We start from the raw sequence: 24,949 nt of genomic DNA on the forward strand, positions 1-24,949 counted from the left end.
CTCCCAGCGGTAGGCTTGGATCTCAATCCACTGAGCCACCTCATCTTCATTTTCATAGAGGACCAATGACAACCCAGCCTGATGTCTTGACATGTTCATGAACTGGATTTAAGTAGAGGCAGAGTTGTGCAAATTTGTCAGCCTCACTCTCTTTTGCAGGGTTATCAAAATTCAGTGGCAAGACCAAAGTCAAGAAAATTGATAATGTCCTGGTATGCAGTGCATGACTTTGGCATCTTCCGTGTCTGACTAAGCTCTAATTGCCCCATGGCTACTGGAAGAAATTGTACTCATCTGCCCACTCAACAAAGGGAAGTCAGTTGAGGAAACTGAAACTGACAGAGGCTAAATGATTTGCCCAAGGTCATGTAGCTAATAAGTTTCTGAATTTTTTGAACTCACATTTGAACTCAGTTCTTCCTGTTTCCAAGCCTAGTATTCTAACTATTGAATTATTTAGCTACCATAATCATATTTGTAAGCAGCAGGGAGAGAGTGAATGGATAGTATGAGAGTGAAGATATGAGAAAAATGGGAATAATAGTGTGTGTAAGTTGTTGGAGAAGATTTGAGGGGAAGGGATAAGGAAGCACGTAGAGAGGTTGGCCTTGGGTAGAAGAAAGACCTTTTTTTATCAGGTTTCATGAGAGATAGAACTGAAGGAAGAGAGAGTGGGTTAAGATGTTTCACTCATTGAGAATAGAAAAAGGAGAGGAGAAAAAAAGGATCTCTCAGAGAAGATTCTCAACTTTTTTCAACTTAAATTTATTTATTGGTTACATCAAAATTCCCAGGTAACTTCCCTTCTCCCCTCCCCTATTAGAAAAGGCATCATTTGACAAAAAGATATAAATATATGTAAAGTCATCTTGCTCATTTCTATTTATCAGTTCTTTCTCTGGAGATGGAGATACACAAATCACTCTTCAAACAATATTTCTGCTGTTGTAGATAAATGTACTGCTAATTTTATTTTTCATAATTTCATGGAGGTCTTTCTATGTTTTTTAAAAAAACTAACCTGTTTGTCATTCCTTATTATTCCATATAATCATATGCCATAATTTGTTTAGCCACTTCCCAATTGATGGGGATCCTCAATATTTTTACTGAAGTTTGGGGCAAGATCCTTAGCGAGAGGGTGCAAAGAAAGAATATTATGAGAGACTTGAAGAGGAATGAAAATTTTTGTTATAGCTCTTCTGTGAATCAATTGTCTGAATCAGGGCAGTTGAATGACTTAAGAAGGTGCAAAGGATTACCTTGCATGGTTAAAAACCAAACGAGATTATGTGTTATGGATCTAATCAGCAAGTTTAACACTCTTCTCTGACTCCAGTCAATGTACATTGGAAGCAGTGGATGGTGGGAGAAAATGAGGGTTATGGATGACAAGAAATGACTTATAGAATAAGAGATTCAATTACTGAAGAGCAGGGATTTGCATTGATTAAGCAACAGGTTGAGTTAGGGGAGAGGCAGGCAGGTATAATCATTATAGGAGTGATCGCCTGGGAAAGAATCGTAGGATGGAAAGAATGAACTAAGAGTAGGGATGATGAACAAAATCAGTGGCAGTAAGGCACTGATAAAGAAAGAATGATAAATGATTATGCTCTGATAAAGGAATTTGGGGAGATCATGAATATGGAAGTAAAGTACTTCTGGATAATGGCAATTGAGAGTATATCACTGATGTAGAATGGAAGAATAAATGCTAGAAACTGAGGAAATGAAAGAACCAAGATTTTAAGGTATTTAAGTGAGCATCACAGTTAGGTAGAACAATGGATAACACACCTAGCTTGGAATCAGAAAGAAGTGAATTGAAATCTGATTGTGTGATGCTGGTCAAGTCACTTCACTTTGTTTGCCTCAGTTTACTCATCTTTAAAATGAGCTAGAGAAGGAAATGACAAACCATTTCAGTATCTTTGCCAAGAAAATTCCAAATGGGGTCACAAAGAGTCAAACACAACTGAAAAATGACTGAATATCAACCATGTGTCTTTTGAAGTCTCTCTCTTCTCCAACAAGTTCTGTGTCCACAGGTGATTCACTTGACCTGAGTCTCAGTTTCCTCATCTATAAAATGAAAATAATGTTTCTACTATATATGCTCAGGGGTGGTGGTGGTGTGGGGAGTAGTTCAGTTGAACTCAATTCTCCTGACTAAGTGTAGTTCCCTATCCATTATAACATGCTTCTAAAAGAACAGTAAGAATCTACTATCCCAGAGTAATTATACAATTTATTTTTTTTCTCTTGACTGTAAATTTGGGGTAGTCACTTGGTAACTCAAAAGCTGACTGTGCACATGCACCAAAAAATATGCCCCCAACTCGTAATCTGGTTCTCTTTAAATGGCGCCTACTTTCCCAACCCCGAGGAAGCATTTTTTTCTTAAGTGCTAAAACCATGAGCCCCAACCACCAAGGACCTAGTCAGGGTTACGATGTCACCAGCCCAGAACACCTGAAGCTTACATACAGTCCCCTAAGCTACTAGACAAGCTGCTACGAAGTTCTGGCCCAGAGTATCAAGTATGTCTGATAGAAAGAAAACATGTCAGCTTGATCAGGGGAAATCTAATGACCTCTAATTCTCATAGATGGCTCAGATAGATCATTGCCATTATTATGGCCATGTATTCTGTGCTGTCCTTTTCCACTGTGTAAGCAATATTCTTTAGGTTGCTTGGATCTACTGCAATACTGGAATTTGAGATTCTCTTTTAATTTTCTATCTGGTATATTTATTTTTCAATAAGATGGACTTTCCCCTGAAAATTCTTCAAAGACAAAAATCTCCCCAAATGAGCTGTTTTATGGGAAGAAAACTTGGTGAAATTGAAAGCACTATAGAAATGGCAGTTATTATCTAGATTGGCACCATAGATAGTGTTGGACGTGGATATGGGTTCAAATCCTACTTTTGACACTTGCTAGGGATGTAACCTTGGGCTAGTCCATCAAACTCTATGTGTTTTAAGCACCTCCGTAAGACTTGCCCAAAAAATCAGATTTGTTTCTGATTAGTATTAGTATGAGAAGCCCCTACACTAGGAGTTCCCATAGAAAGTCCAAGCTACAGATTTTTCACATGTTCATCATTCATAAATTTCAACTTAGAAGTGAAGTCATTAATGAGCATTTATTAAACACTACTTATGAGTTGGGCACTATGTTAGTGGCCACTGAGCCCAGTCTTCTAATTTTGCAGGTGGAGAAACTAAGGTATGTAGGGTGAAGTAACCCAGGATTATACAGTATTTGAGGCAGGATTCTGTCACTTTTCTGACTCTTAGTCTAGTGATCATTGTTACTATTATGAATGGTATAACCACTTATCTGTCTCTTTCAACCATCTGCCTCAGATCAGCCATAGTCGCAGAAAGTGATATTTTGACAGAGAAGCAAAGATGAATGAACATCAGAACTGTACTACTGAATAAGCCTGCTCATGGACGATTACAGAAAAACCTGCATAGATTTTTACATGACCTGACACAAAGTGAAGTGAGCAGAACCAGGAGAACATCATTCAAAGAAACAACAATATTGTACAACATTAGCTATGAATGACTCAGCTGTTCTCAGTACGCAATAATCCACGGTAATTCCAAATGACTCAGGAGCTATCTTTCTCCAGAGAAAGAATGAACTGATGGAGTCTGAAGGCAGATGGAAGCATACTGTTTTTCCACTTTATTTTCTTAATGTTGTATTGTGTATATAAATATTAATTCTAATTATATATTGATATATTATGCATGAGACATATTAATGTATTATGTATGTGATATATTGATATATTATGCATAAGACATATTGATATATTATGTATAAGATATATTAATATTATATATATATATATCTTCTTTCATGGCATGACCAATGAGGAAATACATTTTGCACAACTGCCTATGTATAACCTAGATCTATGGTGGTGAACCTGTGGCACACATGCCAGAGGGGGCACTCAGAGTCCTTTCTGTGGGCATGCATGCCATTGTCCCAGCACAGAGTTTGCCAGAGTTTGTTACTAGAAAGCCAGAGGAATACGGGGTCAGGCTGCTCCCCTCCCCCTCTCCACAGGTGCCTGAGGACATTTCTCACATCACCCACTCCTCTAAAAGGTCTGCTATTACTGACCTAGATCAAATTGCTTAATAGTTTAGGGAGAGGGAAGGAGAGAAATTGAAACTCAACTTTTTAGAAAACTGTTAAAATTGTTTTTATGTATAATTGAAAAACATTTTTTCTTAAAAAGAATAAGCCTACACATTCTGTTCGGCATGTCATTTTTATTCTTTGCCAGTCCCCAAAGTCCTTTTGGTCTTTCCCTTTTATTTAATGTCCACTGTGTATACAGGTTTCTGTCTTCTATTTCTACTGGGGACACTCCAGGCAGCCTGCTGGTCTTTGCTGCCACTGCACCAGGGACATATCCATTCCCCCAAGGTCCAGGATTCCAGAGCCCTTGCTGTGGAATAGTGCTTGCCACTCTCTCTCCAAGGGTCTTTTGCCAGCTGGCAGCCTACTGAATTCAGATGGGGAGGGTAAGACCAAACATAGGCGAGCACCCTCTGTGCTCCTTCAACCATCATTTTCTTTCCTGCAATCTCCAGTATAGGATGCCTTGACTACTGAGCTACAACTGCTTTGTATTGGTGCATTAATAGCAGTTAATGGCTCCATTAAATACCTTGCCATGAATAGTAGGGGGTGATCAGAGGCACAATTTCATGTTATTTTCTCAACAAAAGGCAGGCGTGGGATTTTGGAAGAGAATTTTCCTTTTCCTTTCTTCCCCTCTTCAACAGAGGCAAAAAGCTTTTGAAAGATCTGCCTTTCACTTGCATTCTGACAATGAGACATTTCTAAGAGGAGAGCAGGTCTTGTACCAATATAGGAGTGTGGAGGAGGCTTTCAGGCAGTGACTAACCAAAGCATTCAGTTGACTCTAAACAAAAGAGGGCATGAGCTGGGGAGTAGAACGGGGGGGCTGAAATTACTGTACCTTCAGATGGCTTCTGAAGTCATCATTTTGAGTCTCTATTCATTTATGTTTCTTAGAAATCACCTGACTTGAATGTGAAAGAATAGAGTATAGAATGTTGAAGTGGCACTTGAGCATATCTGTAGATTGTTTATCATTCATGACTATTTGAGGACCAATGGCAGGTAGTTTATATGTAATAGTTGCATTCTGCTCATTTAATATAGTAAAAACACGAGACATCTAAAGCTTGGTATAGCCAGAGCACCGGGCAACTGATAATGCATTAGGGATTCTCTGAAGTTTCTAGCCATTGTGATGTACTTTGCAGATCTTAAAGTCTTACATAAATGGCATTTATTATTTCTTTCCTTTTCTTTTTTTAAACCTCTATCTTCTGTCTTAAACTCAATACTGTGTATTGGTTCCAAGGCAAAAGAGCTGTAAGGGCTAAGCAATAGGGGTTAAATGACTTGCCCAGGGTCACACAGCTAGAAAGTATTGTGGAAGAGACATGGATGAAAAAGACAGAAGCTGGAGATGGGTCAGCTGTAAATCAAAGGAAAATTCCATTTGGAATGTGACCAGAAAACAGTTGAAGGCAAAATCCAACAATAAGATTTTTGTGGGACTTGGCTGAAGGCTTTGGGCTGATGGTGGTGACCCTGAAGGAAGAAGCTGGGTTTATCTCTGGGACTTGGGATAATCAAGTTGGAGGTGACTGGCTGATTTGAAGGCGAAGAAGGACAATAGTCCATATATCTCTCTGTAACTGACTCTGTTTCATGATAGTGACTGAATTGCCATTTTTCTCAGTATCCTCCAACCTAAGACTCACTGTAGATAATAGGGAAATCCCACCCCTCTTACCTTATCCTCTATCTTGTCCTGTTTTCCCCAATAAACCCTTAATTGAGATAAAGAAGAGAAGAGAGTATTTCCTCTGAAACATCCAAGCTCACCCTGAGTGACTTAAAAGGAGGCTGAAGAAGAAGGGGGAAGGAGAAACTGAAGGGAAGAAGAGGGGAGGAAGGGAGTTTGGAAGAGGGAGAAAGGGAAGTATAAAAGGGAGGAGGGTAGGCAACGGAAGATAACTACCTGGATCTATTAGTTATGTAGTATCCATCAAAATATATCCTCCAATATCATCTATTACAGTATCTGAAGCCAGATCTGACCCTAAGGCTTCCAACTCCAACCTACTTGCTCTCAATCTACTGAGTCACCTAGCTGCCCCTGCATCTTTTCTTTCTTACTCTTTGCTGAGTAACTATCTCCTCATGACCTCTAAATATGGAACAAAGTTTAATCCCTGGTCTTTGTCGATCTTACATTTTATTCTCTTGCAATCTCATACCCTCTTGGAGCTTCAAATATTACCTCTACATAGGTAAATCCCAAATTGATATCTCTAACTCCAACTTTACTCCAAAGGTCAACTCCTGTGTCTCTGCTTGCTGGCATTTCCATTTATATATGTCCAAAAGTCATGGCAAACTCATGTCTAAAACAGAACTTATGTTATTTTCTCTAAAACCAGTTCTCCCTCTAGACTTCTGTCAGTAATACCATGATTCTTCTAATTACTCACATTTGCAAACTTTGAGTTATTTTTGGATCAGGGGAAGATGAGGTTAGGGTTTCAAGTCAGGGGAGGGAGTCAGTAAATTAAAGGTTATTAAAGCTAGTAGGGATACTAGCAATCTGTCTCCTTGTATGAAGATAGTAAAGACCAGTTGAGATTAGTTTTGTGACCTTGGGTAATTCATTTAATCAGTGGCAGAACCAAAACCTGCATCTCCTATCTCGTTCTCCAAAGCTGCTTCAAAACTTGGCTCATTTTCTCTGTCTCTTTCTGTGTGTCTCTCTGTCTGTCCCTGTCTCTGGTTTTTAGGTTCCTGATAATACCCTAGTCCAAGCGCTTATACTGATTTCTCTCTTTCTTAAAGTTCTGCAGTTCTTGCTGTCTACATTCATTTTGAATTTATATATAGACTTGTATTATTTGTTTTAAAAGTCTTGTGCCAGGGCAGCTGGGTAGCTCAGTGGATTGAGAACCAGACCTAGAGACTGGAGGTCCTAAGTTCAAATCTGGCCTCAGCCACTTCCTAGCTGTGTGACCCTGGGCAAGTCCCTTGACCCCCATTGCCTAGCCCTTACCACTCTTCTGCCTTGGAGCCAATACATAGTATTGACTCCAAGATAGAAGGTAAGGGTTTTAAAAAAAAAGTCTTGTACCCTCTAAAATAACTAAATGGTAAGCCCCCTGAGCGAAAAGTTAGAGCTTAAATATTTTTAAACATTTTTTTCATTCAAGACAGTCCACCTTTTCTCCTTCCAATCCTTCTCCAATATTGAAAGAAAAAAAGAAAAAGAAAAATAGACCCCATCTTATCAATATACACAGTTAGCTATGGGTTGTATGTGTGTGTGTGTGTTATTGTTATTATATACATTCTTCTTTCTGGTTCTACTCACTTCACTATATGTTAGTTCATAAAAGTCTTCCCAGTTTTCTCCAAAGGCTTCTCCATAATTTCTTACAGCACAAAATTTTCCACTATATTAATATATCAAAACTTGTTCAGCTATTCTCCAATTGATAGATATTTCCTTAGCTTCCAGTTTTTTGCCACCACAAAAAGATCTACTATAAATTAGCTTATATCCTTCCCTGTATCCTTAATACTAAGGGTATTGTACATGTTCAACAAAGGTTTGTTTTTTCAAATTGGTAACAATGCTCTATCATTCATCAATTAAACAGGCTTCTACCTCATCAGCCACTCAATTGATTAAAGATGGTGGGGCAGAGAGAAGGAAGAAGACTGTTGACAGCTTCAAACACTTCTCCCATATCTTGAAGAGCTTAATCTCACCTTCTCTAATTTGGCCAAATGACTTAAGTCCTTGATGCTCATAAACTCTACTGTTATGGAATGTCTCTGTTACTATTCTCTAATGCTCATTGCGTAACCATGACATGACCAGGATTGTGTTGGTGAAACACCACAGTTCCAAGCCTCTGTCCTCTAAGGACTCAAAATGTGTTACCTTGGACCTTGACTACACTTTAGTTGAACCTACTTTTTTTCTGCCCTCACAAAGCCTTCTTATATTTTAATAAACAAGAGGTTAGTTACATGATCATTTGTTGAGTATAATGCATTAGGAGGACAGTGGCTCTCCTTGATTAGGGATGATTTTCTGGAGAAGGAAAGATTTCAGGCAGGCACTTGTGTGACAAAGAGGGGCACTCTCAGGGCAGCCCCAAATATAAAACTCCACTGGTGTTCTGTCATTGTTGCTTAGGTAACGTACTGCTACAATCTCTCAGGGGATCATTGGAATTTCTCTCCCAAAGACTGTAGTTCTGGAATTCCCATCCTCTCCCTCCTCTCAAGTTACACCTTCTCCAGAGGAATCACTCTTGGACACTAATTCAACAAATATTTATTGAGTGCCTAGTGTGTGAAAAACCCTCTTCTAGGCCCTGAGGAAGATATGTAATAACTATAAGAGACAGTCTCTGCCCTCCTACCATGCATGCCTGGTCAAGCAGGCAAATCTTATGGCAGGAGAAGGGAGTCTGGGGGGTAGGAACTATATACAAATTAGGTAAGTTACAGGCATTCAGTCTCATGTTACTCAATATAGCTTTGGCACAGGCTTAAAGCATCATTTAAGTCTGTCTCAGACACTCCATTCCATCCTACAAACTGACTCATTTGATGCTATTTTTCTTGCAGGTCACCCTTATTTCCATCCCTAGTCCAAGGCCAGGGCAGCTAGGTAGCACAGTAGAAAGAGTGCAGGACCTGGAGTCAAGAAGACTCATTTTCCTGGATTCAAATCAGATCTCAGACACTTGCTAGCTGTGTGGATCTGGGCAAGTCACTTAATTACTCTTGTTTGCCTCAGTTTCCTCATCTGAAAAATAAGTTGGAGAACGAAATGGAAAACTACCCCAATATCTTTGCCAAGTAAATCCCAAATGAGGTCACAGAGAGTTGGACAAAGCTGAAAAATGCTTAATAACAACATTCCAAGATCACTGTTGTTTTTCTCAGCTTCATTCTCCAATAAACCTGAAGAAGCATTCCTTTTCTGTCTTCACCCAGGGATCCCATTCATTTTAAATCAAAAATACTCTTTTAAAGTAACTACACACACATCATGACTTAAGACCACATGTAGGCTTTGCTTATAGAAAGACTTTGAACTTTTTCTTCCTTTTTGAACCAAGAATTTTGTGCTGCTCCCCAGATCTCTCTTCTGTTCTCCTTTTTGCCTTTGCCTCCACCTCCTCCAATTCTAAAAATTGTTCTTTGTAACTTCACAATGCATCGCCTTTATGAAGATCTTAATTACTCATCCAGGACTATTCCTCTTTCCTACTCTCCTTCCCTGGGGTGATTCTTTGGGTCCATCAATCAGTTCTCAATCCACGTAATTTTACTATCATATCTGAGCATACTTCTCCATTTTATCCCCAGAAAGAGGAAGAATGACTTCAATACTTGGTACAGTTCTCCTCTTCCTCCTTATTTTTCTTTCCATAATTGGGTCAACAGTTAAAATCAGAGCATCTCAGAGTTGGAAGAAACCTCAGGCAGTGCTGAAGTCTAGCCTTCACATGAACAAGAATCCCCTCTAGAGCGCACCTACCAAGTGACTATCCATCTTCTGCTTAAAACTCTTCAGTAGGGGGGAAGAGAATGTTATTTCCTGAGGCTGCCCATTACAATTTCATAAAGCCTATGACGCTTCTTCCAATTTTTGAAAACAGCTTGTATGTCTCCCTAAGACACAGCCTTTAGTCATACTGTGATCAAGTCACAAAGATGAGCATAGAAGAATTGTATAAAGAGAATCAAGAAGCTGGGAGCTGGGGCTTATTTAGGACCCTTTAAAACCAGAGCTGCGATTTCACTGGGATAAGCAACTCTCAGTGAGGAAACCCTCTGACAATGCAGATTTCAATTTGTCAATTTAGATCTGGAGAAGGGGCTCTTAACCTAGATTTTTGGGAGGGTCAGTGGTTTTTAAAATTATTTTGATAATGCTATTTCTATATAGTTTCCTTTATAATACTAGGCATGTATTTTATGCTTAATTAAAACCGTTACTCTGAGAAGGGGTTTGTTGGCTTCACCAGATTTCCAGGGGGAGTCTTGATACAAATAAGGGTAAAAAAGTGTTTTAGAGGGTCACCTGGGGCACTGAGAGTTTAAATATTTGGCCACAGTCACAAAGTATATGTTAATAGCAGGATTTCAATCCAAGACTTCCTGATTGAGGTCACCTCTACCCATATTATCATGCCTCTTCTGTAGGCTATGTTTAGTTGAGATGTATATAGTTCTCTAGGGGTCATGTGATGAGGTGTTTTCCTTACAACAGTAACTTGAGGTAGAGATAGTGCAGATATTGACACCTATTTGCAGATGAGGAAACCGGAAAAGTGACTCACCTGAGTTTCTACAATTATTGAAAGCTGGAAGCAGGATTTGAATTAATTTCCTTAGTACAATAGGTGGTACATTAGATAGAGCAACAGGCCTGGAGTCCAGGAGACCCAAGATCAAATCTGACCTCATGACACTTATTAGCTATGTGACCCTGTGCAAGTCACTTAACATGTTTGCCTCCGTTTCCTTCTCTGTAAAATGACTTGGGGAAGGAAATGGCAAACCATTCCAGTGTCTTTGCCAAGAAAACCCCAACTGGAGTCATGAAGAGGACAAGGAGACTGAATGACAATGATGACTCCTAATTATTTGTAGCCCCCTTTTTTCTTTAATGAAATAATCCAAACTGGAGTTACCATTTTAGGTTAAGGTATAGATGGATAGAGTATTTTTTTTTCCTTCAGACCACAATAATTAGACTAGCTTTCCTGATTTAATTTCACTTCAGTTCAAGAAAATAGAAACAGCATGAGGATGAGCCCCAGTTGCCTGCTTTCCCCATCTGAGCGTATTCCAACATGCTGATTCACAAATTGTTCACATGTCAAGACCCAGGCACCCTGGACTAGCTGAAGCACGAGGCTTTCACAAACTGCCACTCTCTTACTAAGGCCCTGAGTGATAACCCCGGGGGATATATATTGGTCCAGGTGAGGAATAGCATCTGGACCCAGTCCCAGCAGCTGCTTAAATGGCCCCGTTGTTTCACCACATGATATAAGCTGTGGTCTACCATTTGTCATCCTTTAAAGTCTCATGCGAAAGCAACTCCGTGATTAGTCATAATGGTTAGAAAATTCCAGTGGTCCCCGAGGAATGCTGGGATGTTAGAGATGAAGCTTAAGTAAGCTCAGTGTATCTCATTTGTTTATTCCAGTTCTTTGAATGCTGGTAATCCCTATAGGGCATACAAGAGAACTCCCAGTTGACCCAGACTCTGCCCTGCTCAGACAATATCTGAAGTATCATGTTCAGCTCTGGATTATGCATTTTTAGAAAGGATATTAACAAGCTGGGGCAAAACTGGATTAGTGAGGGGAGTGTAGACCCTGCCACATGAAGATCAAATGCAGCAACTGGGGATGCACAGACTTAAAGAAAACCTGATAGCTGTTTTTAAGAAGTTGAAAGGCTTCCACATAGAAAGTGGATTAGATTTATAATACTTGGTCTTAAACGGTAGAAAAAGGAGTCATTTCTGAAAGTTTTAGAAAGGCGGATTTGGGCTAGATGTTAGGAAAGCATTCCTGATAATTACATCTCTCCAAAGGGGAGATTTTAAGAAAGATACTAATAAACTGAAGAGTGTCAAAAGGAAGGCCATCAAGATGGTGAAGAATACTGATATCAGTCCATTTGAATATGGGGTGAAAGAAACTAGGGATGATTAGCCTAGAAAAAAGAAATAGGGAGATGAGGGGATTTATGGATATGGCTGGTTATCTATAAGAATTAGAAAAGTTATCATATGAAAGGTTTGGTTTTCTTGACCCCAGAAGACAATGGATAGAAGTCTCTTGGGCACTCTACCAGAGACCTAGCAAATTCACATTGAAACATCAATGACCACTTTTCTGATCTAGCTATCCAAATAATTTTGTTGTTATTGTTTAGTTGTCTTAGTGTGTCCAAATCTTTTGATCCCATTCTGGGCAAAGATCCTAGAGTGGTTTACCATTTCCTTCTCTAGCTCATTTTACAGATGAGGAAACTTGAGACAAACAGGGTTAAGTGACTTTCCCAGGGTCACAAAGCTAGAAAGTATCTGAGGCCAGATTTGAAGTTAGGAAAAGGAGATTTCCCAATTTCCAGTCTGTGTACTTTATCCACTGCACCACCTATATGCCTTGTAAATAGTTTTGAGTCTCACTAAATTCCAAAGAGGCAAATTAGGCTGGATGTTTGGGTTGAAAAGTTCCTAACAATCAGTGCTATTCAGTAGAGGAGAGGAGTGGGATGCCTGGTATTTCCCCTCACTAAAAGTCTTTAAGTAAGCAATTCATCATTTGTTGGGGATGCTCTGAATGGCAGGCTTGCTCAGGCACATATTAGATTGGATGGCCAAAGAGATCTCTTCTCATTCTGGGATACTGTGATGTGGCCAGATGCCAGAAATGGACACCAAAGGGAGATGGAATAAATTATGTTCTGGATAAGAATGATGATTATTCAAAAGTCAGTTGAAAGCTTTTGCATTACTTTAAGACACTCATTTGTTTCCTAAGTTTGCTAATAGGCCAGTTGCAAGGGATTGTCAAGCCCTTTTCAAGGCTGTTCATCTACCTTTGGGGTGCATTTGTCACTCAACTCTCACCTGTGGATCCGAGAAACTGTAGCATGCTTTGTAGCCATACCTTGGTAAGACTTTCTTGGCAGATTGAGGGTATCCAGAAGGTGTCATCTCTTCAATGTTAGGGGGTTCTCTACCCTAAGCATGCGAAGATTTCCCTTGAGGAAATGGGAAGATGAGAACAACTTGTTCCAATGGCCATGAAGCAGGTTCTGTGAAGCACTTAGGGCATGGTCAGAAATTGAAATCGCCCTTCGCATCCTGGATCATTGCCAGTCATCCAGACTTTTCCATTGGACTTTGGAAGAAAGAGTGAGGTTGATGACTTTTTGCAACTCTACCTCACTTAAATCCAATTCACTTGAAAGTCAAGTCATCACCCTATGACATTAGTGGTTCTCTTAGAAAATGAAGAACCACCAATAACTTTGCCAGGCAATTCCTTCCCTATTATTTCAGCTTTAACTTTCAAGAACTAAAAATTTACCTTTTAGTTCCAAGGCAGAAAGAAAACATCTAAGAGCTGAGAAAATGCCACATACTACACACAACAAATGGCCAGGTGACCTGGGATACAAATCAAAGTCATTAAGCATAAATGGGCAAGTGTTTGGCAGTGTAGTGGAGAGTGTCCTGGACTTGGAATCGGAATGTCCTAGACTCAAATCCCACCTTCAGCCTTACTTGTTTATAACACTGAACCTCACGATTTCCTTAGATGTGAAATGAATGAGTCACTCTTGGCCTCTAAGATCCCTACTAGCTATAAATCTATGATTTTACGAACTTGGGTTAAAAAGTTAGCCTCACAAGTATAAGACAAAGAAAGGATAGCTAGATTGCAGTTTAGCTGAAAAAAGGGAAAAGATCTCAGGTTTTTAATGGCCTGCAATATCATGGTCAATATAGCAACAACAACAAAAAAAATTCTGAACCTTTTTTTCCATGGTTGGGAATGATACTAGTTGTAATACCTATATCATAAGACTGCTATGAGGCTCAAAAGAAATGTGTGTATATATATATATGTATATATATACATATATATATCACTTCCTATTATTATTGATTATTTTTGCTAGGACACATGTCACTTGCAAATTAAGCCATGCTACTAGGGAAACATCACCTCTGGACAAATAGGAAAGATCAGGGGAGAAAAAGATGGAAAATTAAGAGCAGTAAAGATTACAAATCAGGCAATTTATCTTTGTGGTAGTTATTAAGGCATCTGGGTGGCACAGTGGACAGCATAATGGACTTTCAGGCATGAGGACCTGAGTGTAACCTCAGGTTACTTGGGTAAAAGCAAGTGAGTTAACCCCTACCAATCTCAGTTTCCTCATCTGTGAAATGGGGATAATAATAGCATCTCTCTCATTGCATTATTGTGAGGATGAAATGAGTTCAAACAGAGATAAACACTTTGTAAACCCTAAAGTGCTATACAAATGCTAATCATGATAATGATGGTGCCATTTTTAGTCTATTTTAACAGGGAATGAGAGGTACAGATGTGGAGAGATAATGGTGCCCTCCTTGACCCTCTCAGGCAGTAATGTTCCCCCTCTGTTGATGGTACTTCATATATCACTTTCTTTTATGGCTCCCTAATGCACTAATTACATCAGATTGTGTAGTATAATTACTTGTTTCAATTTATTCTCCTACTATATATACTACAGCCTTTTTGAGGGCAAGAACCTTGTCTTATCTAAATTTTCCATCTCCTCAAGGGTCTAATGCACTTATCTCAATAGAGTAAGGGCTCAATATGTTTGGAGGGAGCTAGGTGGCTGAGCTGAGAAAGTGTGAGTCCAAATCTAGCATCAGACACTAATTAATTGTGTGACCTGGCCAAGTCATTTAACCTCTGTTTGCCTCAATTTCCCCTTCTGTAAAATGAGACAAAAATAGCATCTATTTCCTAGGATTGTTATGAAGGTCACGTGACATAATATTTGTAAAGCACTTAGCATAGTCCCTGACACGCAGTAGGCACTACACGAATGTTAGCTATTACTGTTAGGTTTGCTTGATTAATTTGTTGGTTACTTAATGAAAATTACAAAATGACCCTGGCTAATAAGGACCCTCTCCTTCAGAGTTAAGATATCTCTTTATTTTCTAACTCCCTAATATGCTTAAGCAATATAGTATTCAGGGAATACCAAGAGTAGTTAATAAAGCTTGAGTCGTTTAAATTTTAATAGCTTAAAACTGTAGAGACTTTTGGAACACCTTGAATGACACTCTATTTATGGCTCATCTTCCAACTAGACTGTAAATTCCCTGAAGGTAAGCAGCGTGTTTATTTAAACATTTCATTTTCTCTAGCACAAAGTACTGTGATCTGCACAAAATATTCATGCAATGTTCACTGAATGAATAGATACCTGGTATTGCCATGATGCCTTGCTAACTTAGCCAAAGACCTTTGTTAATCAAGAGACTGAGCAAGATCATGGAACTGGGGGTGGGTGAAGTGTCTAATTAAGGTATCTTCAGTAACTAGGAAGTTCCTAGGTTTATATTTTGATTTGGGGGGGAAGAATTATGGATAATCAAAGCTTGAAAGAATGAAATTGTCCTCTAGTGGAAGCTTTAGAAATATCAAAAGGCTCTTTCCCCCCATTGCCCTAGAATTCTTCAATACTTCTCTTCTCTTCTCTTCTCTTTTCTTCTCTTCTCTTCTCTTCTCTTCTCTTCTCTTCTCTTCTCTTCTCTTCTCTTCTCTTCTCTTCTCTTCTCTTCTCTTCTCTTCTCTTCTCTTCTCTTCTCTTCTCTTCTCTTCTCTTCTCTTCTCTTCTCTTCTCTTCTCTTCTCTTCTCTTTCTCTTCTCTTCTCTTCTCTCCTTCCTTTTCTTCTTTCTTTCTGGAAAAACCTTACCTTCTGTCTTAGTATCAATATGAGACAGAAGAGCAACAAGTCCAAGGCAATCAGGGTTCAGTAACTTGCCCAGGATCACATACCCAGGAAGTTTCTGAGGACATATTTGAACCTAGGTCCTCTGAGCTCCAGGACTGATATTCTCTACACTATGCTACCTAGTCACTTTGAGTCAAAAAGGATTAAGTGACTTGCCCAGAGTCACAAATATTTTCTTTAAGAGGCCAAAGGAGCTGGGTGAAATTACTTTCACAAAGTAGACCAAGCAAATTAGCATAATGCTGAATAAGGAGGTAACATTTCCTAGTACAGCAGGGTACTGCTGAATCCATTTGCCTTTTCCAAAGGCTGAGAGGGATGGGTGGAGGCAGATATTTTATCAGGTGCCTATGGTATTGTTAAATGAGGATGGATATGGAGCCAAAACAATTGGGTTTAAAATCCATTGCTATTACTCATTTGTTAGATGACCCTGAACAAATCATTAGTTTCTTTGGGTCTTAGCTTTTTCATATATAAGACAAGGAAGATGGACTTTTGGTGTTGGCCGCTAATATATTTTCTGGCCTCATATCATAGGATCCCTTGATGGGGTTTGTTGAATTCATTTCAACCTCAAGGAGGAGAGAAACATTCACCAAGTGGAATAGCTCAGCACAGATGATCTTGTATATTTGACTAGATCTCCTTAAAGTCAGAGAAACTTCAAACTGGAAAAAAAAAAGGCTTGTTGATCTCATTTTCCAGCATAGAGTCAATGGGAGGTGCTAAAGCATTGAGTTTTTTCACAAATCATAGGACAGAGGCCTTGAGTCTCCAGAAATTTTTGCCCTGGAGAGAAAGGCCAAACTGCATTTGGGAAGGAAATGAAAAAGACTGGTGCTCTGTCTGCCCAACAAATCATATCTCTGGCAGTCTCCCCCTCTGGCCATTGGACAAAGCAACAACAAAAGGGGTCCAGATCTCAGTTTCCTAGGAAGCTTCATCAAGCAGGTGACAGTTGAAATTAGCATCAGAACACCTTGATGAAAGAAATAAGAAAATAAGGAGTTGAATCCCCTGTGGAAAATAGATTATTCTCTGTCACACTGAACAATAGAACAAGACATAAATAGCAGTCAGGAGAGGATGTTTTAGCCCTGACAGAACCAGGGGAGCTAAAACAGTTAGCTGAGTGCTGAGCACTTGGGAACTAGGAAGGAAGCAAATGGGAGACAGAGTCACGAACAATGTAAACATTAAGGATGATTTTTAAGACAGACTAATAGAGGGGGAGGAAGAGAGGGAGGATAAGCATGAGACCATTTTCTTCTGTCTTAAAAGAGCCCCATACTGTCAACGTTTGAAGTCATCTAATATTCTTACTCTGAAATAAGAGTAACTACAGATGAAGCCTGTCCCAAACTGGGGCTCTTGTTTAAGAGCAGGATAAAATGGCACCTGTTCATTCTCATGGATATTCCAAAGAAACTAGCCCTCTAGCTGAGACAGGGTCTGTCACAAAGAACAGAACTAAAAGACAAAGGCTGGTTCCCAGTACCTGAAGTACAAAGCATATCTGGAAAGAGTAGGAACCATTTCCTTCTACTGGTTTAAGAGCACAGCAGCATTATAAGTTCTTGTAGGTTCTTTGTGAGAGAAAATAAATGGATGGTTCACAACATAACAGAGTAACAACAGAATAGGAGTATGCACATGAAATCTTAGAACAAGAGTTCAATCACAGGCCAGAAGACCTTGAAAATATTAAGGAATAAGAGAGCCAAAAAAAAGAAAGAATGGAAAATTGTCAAACAAGACATTTAATACCATTAAAGAGAAGGCAGAACTCCAGTTGTATTAAGTTAACAATTATCTTTAGTCCCATAAAAGATGGACTCATATGCAAACACACAGACAACCAGTGGTATGTTAGAAATAGAACAGTCTAAAATTAGAGGGCCTAGATTTTTGGGAAAGTCACCTCACTTTTCTGTGACTCAGTTTTCTCATCTGTAAATTGGAGAGGTTGGACTAGACTACCCTTTCTTATCCAAAATCAGTGATCCTATGAACTGATGAAAAAAAAATCCAGTTTCTTCTACCATGGTGAAATGTATAGAGAACTAGTCCTGATGCCAAGAAGACATGGACAAATTAATGAAATTCTCAGTGATCTAGGAAACTCTTAAAGATGGTCAGTTTTGGAGAAGGTAATGATCTGCAATGGCTGAGGGAATTTCCACCCAAGAGCATTCTCTATCCCTTCTTTTAAACAGCAGTCTTTCCTCATGCTAAGAGTAGTTTTCCAGGCAGTTCAAATGACTCTCAAGAAATGTTTTTGCATTTTGCCTCTTGTCTTTGGATAATGGTATCCCAGGCAAGTCTGACTTTAAGCTGTCAGAATAAAAAAACAAAACCAAAACCAAAACACTCCCCAGAGAACCAAATGAGCCTTTCCAGGACAGGAAATCTGCCTTTAACAAATCCTCTCTTTGGAAGACCAAGTGATACTTTGGAAGACTGTATTTGCCTTTGTGTCCATTTTGAGCCATGGAGATTGCTCTCTGGTCTTAGACTAACAGAATCCATTTTTTGGAGGGAGTCTTGACCAGGGGAGAGAGTAAGGCTAAATTGGCCAGGTTCACAAAAACCTCAAATGATAATGGCTTAAGTAAGACATGCGATGTTTCACTTTACCTTGGTGAAAGTTAAACAGTCCTTGTCCTGATCTTTATCCTTTATCTCAAAGTCATAAAGTGCTTTGCCCTGGGGTGGGGCTTGTGGTAAGGGCTTGATGCACTGAATATAGCTGGCAGGGAAGAAGCCATGGTTTCCATTCAGCTCCCCATGGTACCAGTTCTCATCCACCTTTCGACGCAGGATGATGATGTCTCCTTTGTTAAACTTGAGATCACCAGGTTCTTTCCCCTCATAGCTATAGAGGGCTTTGCCACAAGGAAGTTGGGAAATATTCTAAAACCAAAAGAAAGCAAACAGTGAATTATTAGGACCCCTCCAGATGATCCATCATCATAGCATAGAATGAGAGAGGTTGGCTGCAGTGTGGCATAGTATTCTGAATGTATCAAATGCTCAAATGAAGAAGCAGGAGGCATGGCCAAAACCACACAGGATCTAGAGGCCAAGGAATGGGCTTCAAATTCTTTTCTCTGCTGCTTTTCATCTTGCTTATCTTGTGTCCTGAGGCTTCAGTTTCCCTGTCTTTAAAATAAGGGGGCTGGTCTCCATGATCAGACCATAACAGATTTAGAGCTAGAAGGGAAGGGTAGGGAACCAGCATTTATTGGCAGTCTCATTAGCTCCAATGGATTTTAATGACCATTTCTATGCTTACATTCTCAAATCTATCCATCTTGCCTCTAACTCTCTGCTGACCTCCAATCAAGCATCTCCAACTGCTTTTCAGATGTCTCAAATTGGATGTCCAATAGACATCTCAATCTCAATCTTTCCAAATTATCTTTCACCTCAAATTCTCTCCCCTCCTACCTTCTCTATAACTATAAAGGTCATCCTCCTCCTCCTCCCACTTCCTCAAGCTCACAATCTTGGAGTCATTCTCAACTCCAAACTATTCCCCACTCCTATCTCCTGCCCCATCTATTCTGTGCTCAAGGCATGTCAATCTCATATCTATGACATTTTTAAATTTATTTTTAAATTTGTTTTTATTTGAAATTATTTAATTAATTTAGAATATCTTTCCATGGGTACATGACTCATGTTCTTTCCCTCCCCTCTTCCCACCCGTTCCCATAGCCAAAGTGCAATTCCACTGGGTTTTACATGTGTCACTGATCAAGAGCCATTTCCATATTATTGATATTTGCATTTAGAGTCTACATCCCCGATCATATGCCCATCCAGTCATGTGATCAGGCAGCTGTTTTTCTTCTGTGTTTATGACATCTTTTTAAAGTGCCCCCTCTATCCATTGCCCTTGCTGCCATTCTGGTGGAGATCCACCAGATTATTGCAATTGTCTGCTGGGTGAGTTTTTCTACCTCAAGACACTTCCCTACTCCAGTTCATTCTCCATCAGCCACTAAAGTGATTGTTCATAAAGTTCAGGACTCAGCATGCCACTCTCCTACCCAATAAACTAAAGTGAATAATTATCACCAACAGGATCAAATCCAAAATTATCTGTCTGGTCTTCAAAGCCCATCATAACCTAGCACTATCTTGCCTTTTTGCAGTCTTCTTATACCTTACTTTCGGCTGAGTACTTTTCAATCCAGTAACACTGAATTCCTGCCTGGTCCACAAACAAGACACTCCAACTTTCCCTCTGGGAACTTTCTCCTTCTCTTGTGGCTGGTGGGCTCTCCTTACTCATCTTCACCTGCTGGCTTCCCCGGTTTCCTTTAAGTCCCAACAAAAACCCTGTCTCCTACAAGAAGCCTTTCCCAACCTCTCCTAATTCTGACACCTTTCATCTGTTAATTATTTCCGATTTATCTTCTATATAGCTTGTTTGTACATATCTGTTTGTTTGTTGTGTCCTCCACTAACCTCTAAGCTCCTTGAAGGCAGGAACTGTCATTTGCTACTTTTTGTATCCTCAGAGCTTATCACTGAGTCAGGTACAGAGTAGGTGCTTAATAAATGTTTAATAATTTTATTATATTATTTATGATCAATTATTAAAACAATTAATAATAAAAATAAATGCTTATTGACTAATTGATCTGTTATGAGCCAGGCACTCTGATAAGTATATGTTATTTATATATTATACATGTATATGTACATATTATATAATTATAATCTCACTTGATCTTCAAAACAATTCTATCATGCCAGTGTTATTCTTTTCTTCATTTTAGAGTTGAGAAAACAGAGGCCAATAAATGATACTCAAAGTGATCAAAGTCACAACGCTAATAAGTATCTGAGACTAGATTCAAACTCAAGTCTTCATGATTCTAGACCTAGCACTCTATTTAATTTTCATTTAGTTGACTCCTGAAAGAGAGATTTTGTTGTTGCTGTTGTTGTTGTTGAGTCATTTCAATAATATCTGACTTCTTCAGGCAATCCTGGATTTAAGTCTTACCTCTGATATATACTATCTTCGTAACCTTGGGTAAGTCTACTTAACCTTTCAGTATCCCAGACAATATTTTAAGATTACCAGTTACCAACAGGTGACTAATATACATTAATGGAGGGAGTCTTTATACTGAGAGAACAGTGCACTGATAAAATCACAGCTCCATATCAAAAGAGGTGGGGCAGAATAAGGTAATAGAGCTAGAGGACAGTGGTTAGTGAAACAACCTGGGAAGTATTAGTGCCCCATAAAAAGCTAAGTTTGAGTCATATGGCTTTTTCATTGTTCTTAATAAATGAAAGAGGCTGAAATAATGAAGAAAATAATACTTTAAAAATCAGAATTGATCAAATGATTAAAGAGGTACAAAATCTCACTGAAAAACAACTCCTTAAACATTGGAAATGGTCATGTGGAAGTTAATGATGCCATGAGACATCAAGAAATGATAAAACAAAGTAAAAATGTCTGAAAAATAGAAGAAAAGGTGAAATTCTCATAGGAAGAAGAGATGATTTAAGAATTATTAAATTACCTGAAAGTCATAATCAGGAATAAGGAGTCATCTCTAAGTAGTGAGGGTTAAAAATAATTGGTACAGAGTACTGGCTTTGCAATCAGGAAGACTCATTTTCATGAGTTCAACTCTGGCCTGAGACACTTACTAACCATGTGACTCAACCTGGACATGTCACACTTAACCCTGTTTACCTCAGTTTCCTCATCTATGAAATGAGCCAGAGAAGGAAATGACACATGATTCTATTGTCTTTGCCAAGAAAACCCCAAATAGGCTTATGAAGAATCCTACATGACTGAAACAACTGAACAACAACAATAACTGTCTCACAGGCAAAATATTGTTATTGGTAATTTTTGTCATTGTATTATAATTGATTGCATTGTTAATTAACTGTATAGCAAATAACTTTAATATTAAATAACATCTAAAAAATAATAATAATATCTGACTTCTAATGACTCTATTTGGGGTTTTCTGGACAAAGATACTGGAGTGGTTTGCCATTTTCTTCTCCAGGTCATTTTGCAGATGAGGAAACTGAGGCAAATAGGGTTAAGTGACTTGTCCAGGGTCACCCAGCTAGTAAGTTGTCTGAGGTCCGATTTGAAATCAATCAGGTTTTCCTGTCACTAGCTCTAGTGGTCTATTCACTGTGCCGCCTCATTGCCCTTGACTAAAACAGAAAGAGGACTCTTAGAATCCTATCTTGAGCTGAAAGGTGCCTTAGAGGCCATCTAGTTCAACCACTTGATTTTATAGAGGAAGGAAGCTAGTAAGAGAGATGGGAGTTGAATACAGGACCTCTTACGGCAAATACATTTCTTTCCATTCCCCTACCCAATCTCTTGACATTTTCTGGCTCCATAATGTGTTAACCTGTCTTCTTTCTATTCCCAAATCTCATATTCATTTCTTAGTCAGAACTGCTCTAAGGAAATTTTTTGAGAAGCAGATTAAGTTGTGTTCCTTTTTCTTTCTACTCCTAAAATTATCACCCACTCATCTAAACACTTTCCAAAGGTCAAGTCTGTTCCTCTAAGGAAAACTAAACAAGAACAGAACAACCCACTGCCATGGGGTCAATGCCCAACAATTTGTCCCAGCTGCAGCCACATTTTCTCACTAGGTCCGCTTCTGCCAAAGATTTCCTTAGTATCTGAATCAATCAATACTGACACAAAAGCCTGCAGCACTAATACACTGAAAAACTCTTTGTAGAGGGCTTAATGATATGTTGGCAATTCAATTACTCGACATTTATGTTGCAGTGGAGTCAAACGACAGCAGTTAAGATGGAACCTGCTGGCAAATTGACAAACAGCCACCACTAAGCAATTAAATAGTAACACCAGAGGATTTTTCATTACAGAACGCACAGAGAAAAAATACAATAAGAAACAGTTTGTTTCCAATAATCTTCACCCTGGAAAGCTTTGTACTGTAAGTACTGAATGTTTAAAAAAAAAAAAGGCCAAAGTTCTAGAGAGCGAAAGGACATTTTGTCCATTCAAATAATGAAGACGTGTCTGGAAAAGATATGAAGTTATAGCTTCAGAGCAGCAGAGAGATCCCAGTGCCACCAATGAGATCTATTCAACCTCTCTGATTAATAAGCTGTAGCTATGCAAAGGAAAAGGAAAAAGAAATATATACAGCCAGCAGAAGCCAGACTTCTTACTTGTGTAAAATCATGTCCCATCTAAGAAAAGAAAGTTAACATCTTGGAGTAAATAGGTGATTCCACTATAGATCAGAGAGAGTGATGAAGATAGTGATCTATCTATTAAAAGATGCTGTTCTAGCAATAATAATGAACATATTATGTTTTTATTATATATTACACAAAATGGGTACATGGGGCATTTAAGCTTGCTGATCCACCTCTCACTCAACTCTGGCCTGTGGCTTTAAGAAACTGTAGCACGTCCAGTGGAAAACCCTAGTAAAACCATCTTGGCAGATGGGCTAAACCAGGTGGAAGGTAGCCAAAAGGACTCAGACCTGCAGGTGAGTTAGGGGGATGATGTCTACCCTAAGCATATGAAGACTTCCTCTGCTGGAATGGGCAAATGGCAACAATTTGAGAGCTTGTAGAGCTTGGTCAGATATTGAAGAGCCATGGTCATCCACTGGATCCTGGGCTTTGGCCAGTTGTCCTGACTTTTGTCCTGCCACTGGGCTTCTTTGGGAGAGATAGTGAGGTTGATGGCTGTGTGAAAATTTGCCTCTAAATCCAATTCATGAGCAAGTCAAAGCATCACCCTATGACATCACTGGTCTTCTTCAAAAAGAAGGATGGACAATTGGATTACTTATGTACATGTCTCACTCCCCCCTCCTTCCCTTTAGAATGTAAGCTCCTTGAGGCCAGACTATTTCGATTTTTTTAAAGGGCTTAGTACACATTAATCAATCAATAAATGCTTGTTGATTAATTCAACAATACCTGAGGCCCTTCAAAAGAGACAAGACTATAAGAATATTCTTATGTAAGTGATTCTTCAAAGACTTGCCTTGAATAAAAGTAAGACATAATTAATTCTGGTACGGATAAACATCTTTTCTTTATCTTCCAAATGATCAGGGTGTGAGCTCCAAAGCAGACATAGTACCTATACCACATACTGTGCATATAGTCTATGAGAGTTTTATAAACATTCAAGGCTAATTCATCTAATCAGAGCTCAAGAGTGGAAAGGGACCTTAGAGCTCATCTACTTTAATCTCCATGTCTTAAAAATATAAAATGAGAACCAGAGACAATAAGTGATAACACATAGCCAATAAGTGACAGTGGCAGGATTTGAACTCAGGTGCTATGACATACCTAGTATCTTTCTATTGTAGCACAGTGTCTCTACAATATAGGTTTAAATCACATTAAATCCGCTTTTGTCTGTTAATATCACATATTGTTTTTTGCATTTTTTTATATTTCTATATGGACATGCATAAACTCACACATGTATGTCCCTAAACAAAGTGTAGTCTCAAAATGTGCACACCATTTCCTACTCTGTTATTCCCATGATTAGTGGGGGGTCTTTCATGCTTAGAATTCTCTCCATCTTCTCACCCTCCTTGGCTCCCTGCTAGCCTTGGTTAGCATCCTACCTTTTGTTCTTTTCATTTATTATTTTTTATTATTTTTTTAATTTTTATTTGGTCATTTCCAAACATTATTCATTGGAAACAAAGATCATTTTCTTTTCCTTCCCCCCCCCCCACCTCTCCCATAGCCCACACGCAATTCCACTGGGTATCACATGTGTTCTTGATTCGAACCCATTTCCATGTTGTTGGTATTTGCATTATAGTGTTTATTTAGAGTCTCTCCTCAGTCATATTCCCTCCACCCCTGTAGTCAAGAAGTTGCTTTTCATCGGTATTTTTACTCCCACAGTTTATCCTCTGCTTTTGGATAGTGTTTTTTAGATCCCTGCAGATTGTTCAGGGACATTACACCGCCACTAATGGAGAAGTCCATTACGTTCGATTATACCACAGTGTTTCAGTCTCTGTGTACAATGTTCTCCTGGTTCTGCTCCTCTCGCTCTGCATCACTTCCTGGAGGTTGTTCCAGTCTCCATGGAATTCCTCCACTTTATTATTCCTTTTAGCACAATAGTATTCCATCACCAACATATACCACAATTTGTTCAGACATTCCCCAATTGAAGGGCATTTCATCATTTTCCAATTTTTTGCCACCACAA

The 24,949-nt window shown here is 39.0% G+C and overlaps 1 protein-coding gene across 4 annotated transcripts in view; it reads right to left on the minus strand.

Annotated features, from left to right (window-relative positions):
- SH3RF3 (SH3 domain containing ring finger 3) overlaps positions 1-24,949 on the minus strand; it is a 629,698-nt gene that overhangs the window by 278,952 nt on the left and 325,797 nt on the right. For all 4 annotated transcript variants that reach the window (XM_007501218.3, XM_056808193.1, XM_007501221.3 and 1 more), the window contains exon 2: positions 18,331-18,606. In XM_007501218.3, the coding sequence (XP_007501280.2) occupies positions 18,331-18,606 (276 nt within the window). The remainder of the gene's footprint in view (positions 1-18,330; positions 18,607-24,949) is intronic.

The sequence above is a fragment of the Monodelphis domestica genome, chromosome 8 (genome assembly GCF_027887165.1).
Source record: "Monodelphis domestica isolate mMonDom1 chromosome 8, mMonDom1.pri, whole genome shotgun sequence".
Taxonomy (NCBI): domain Eukaryota; kingdom Metazoa; phylum Chordata; class Mammalia; order Didelphimorphia; family Didelphidae; genus Monodelphis; species Monodelphis domestica.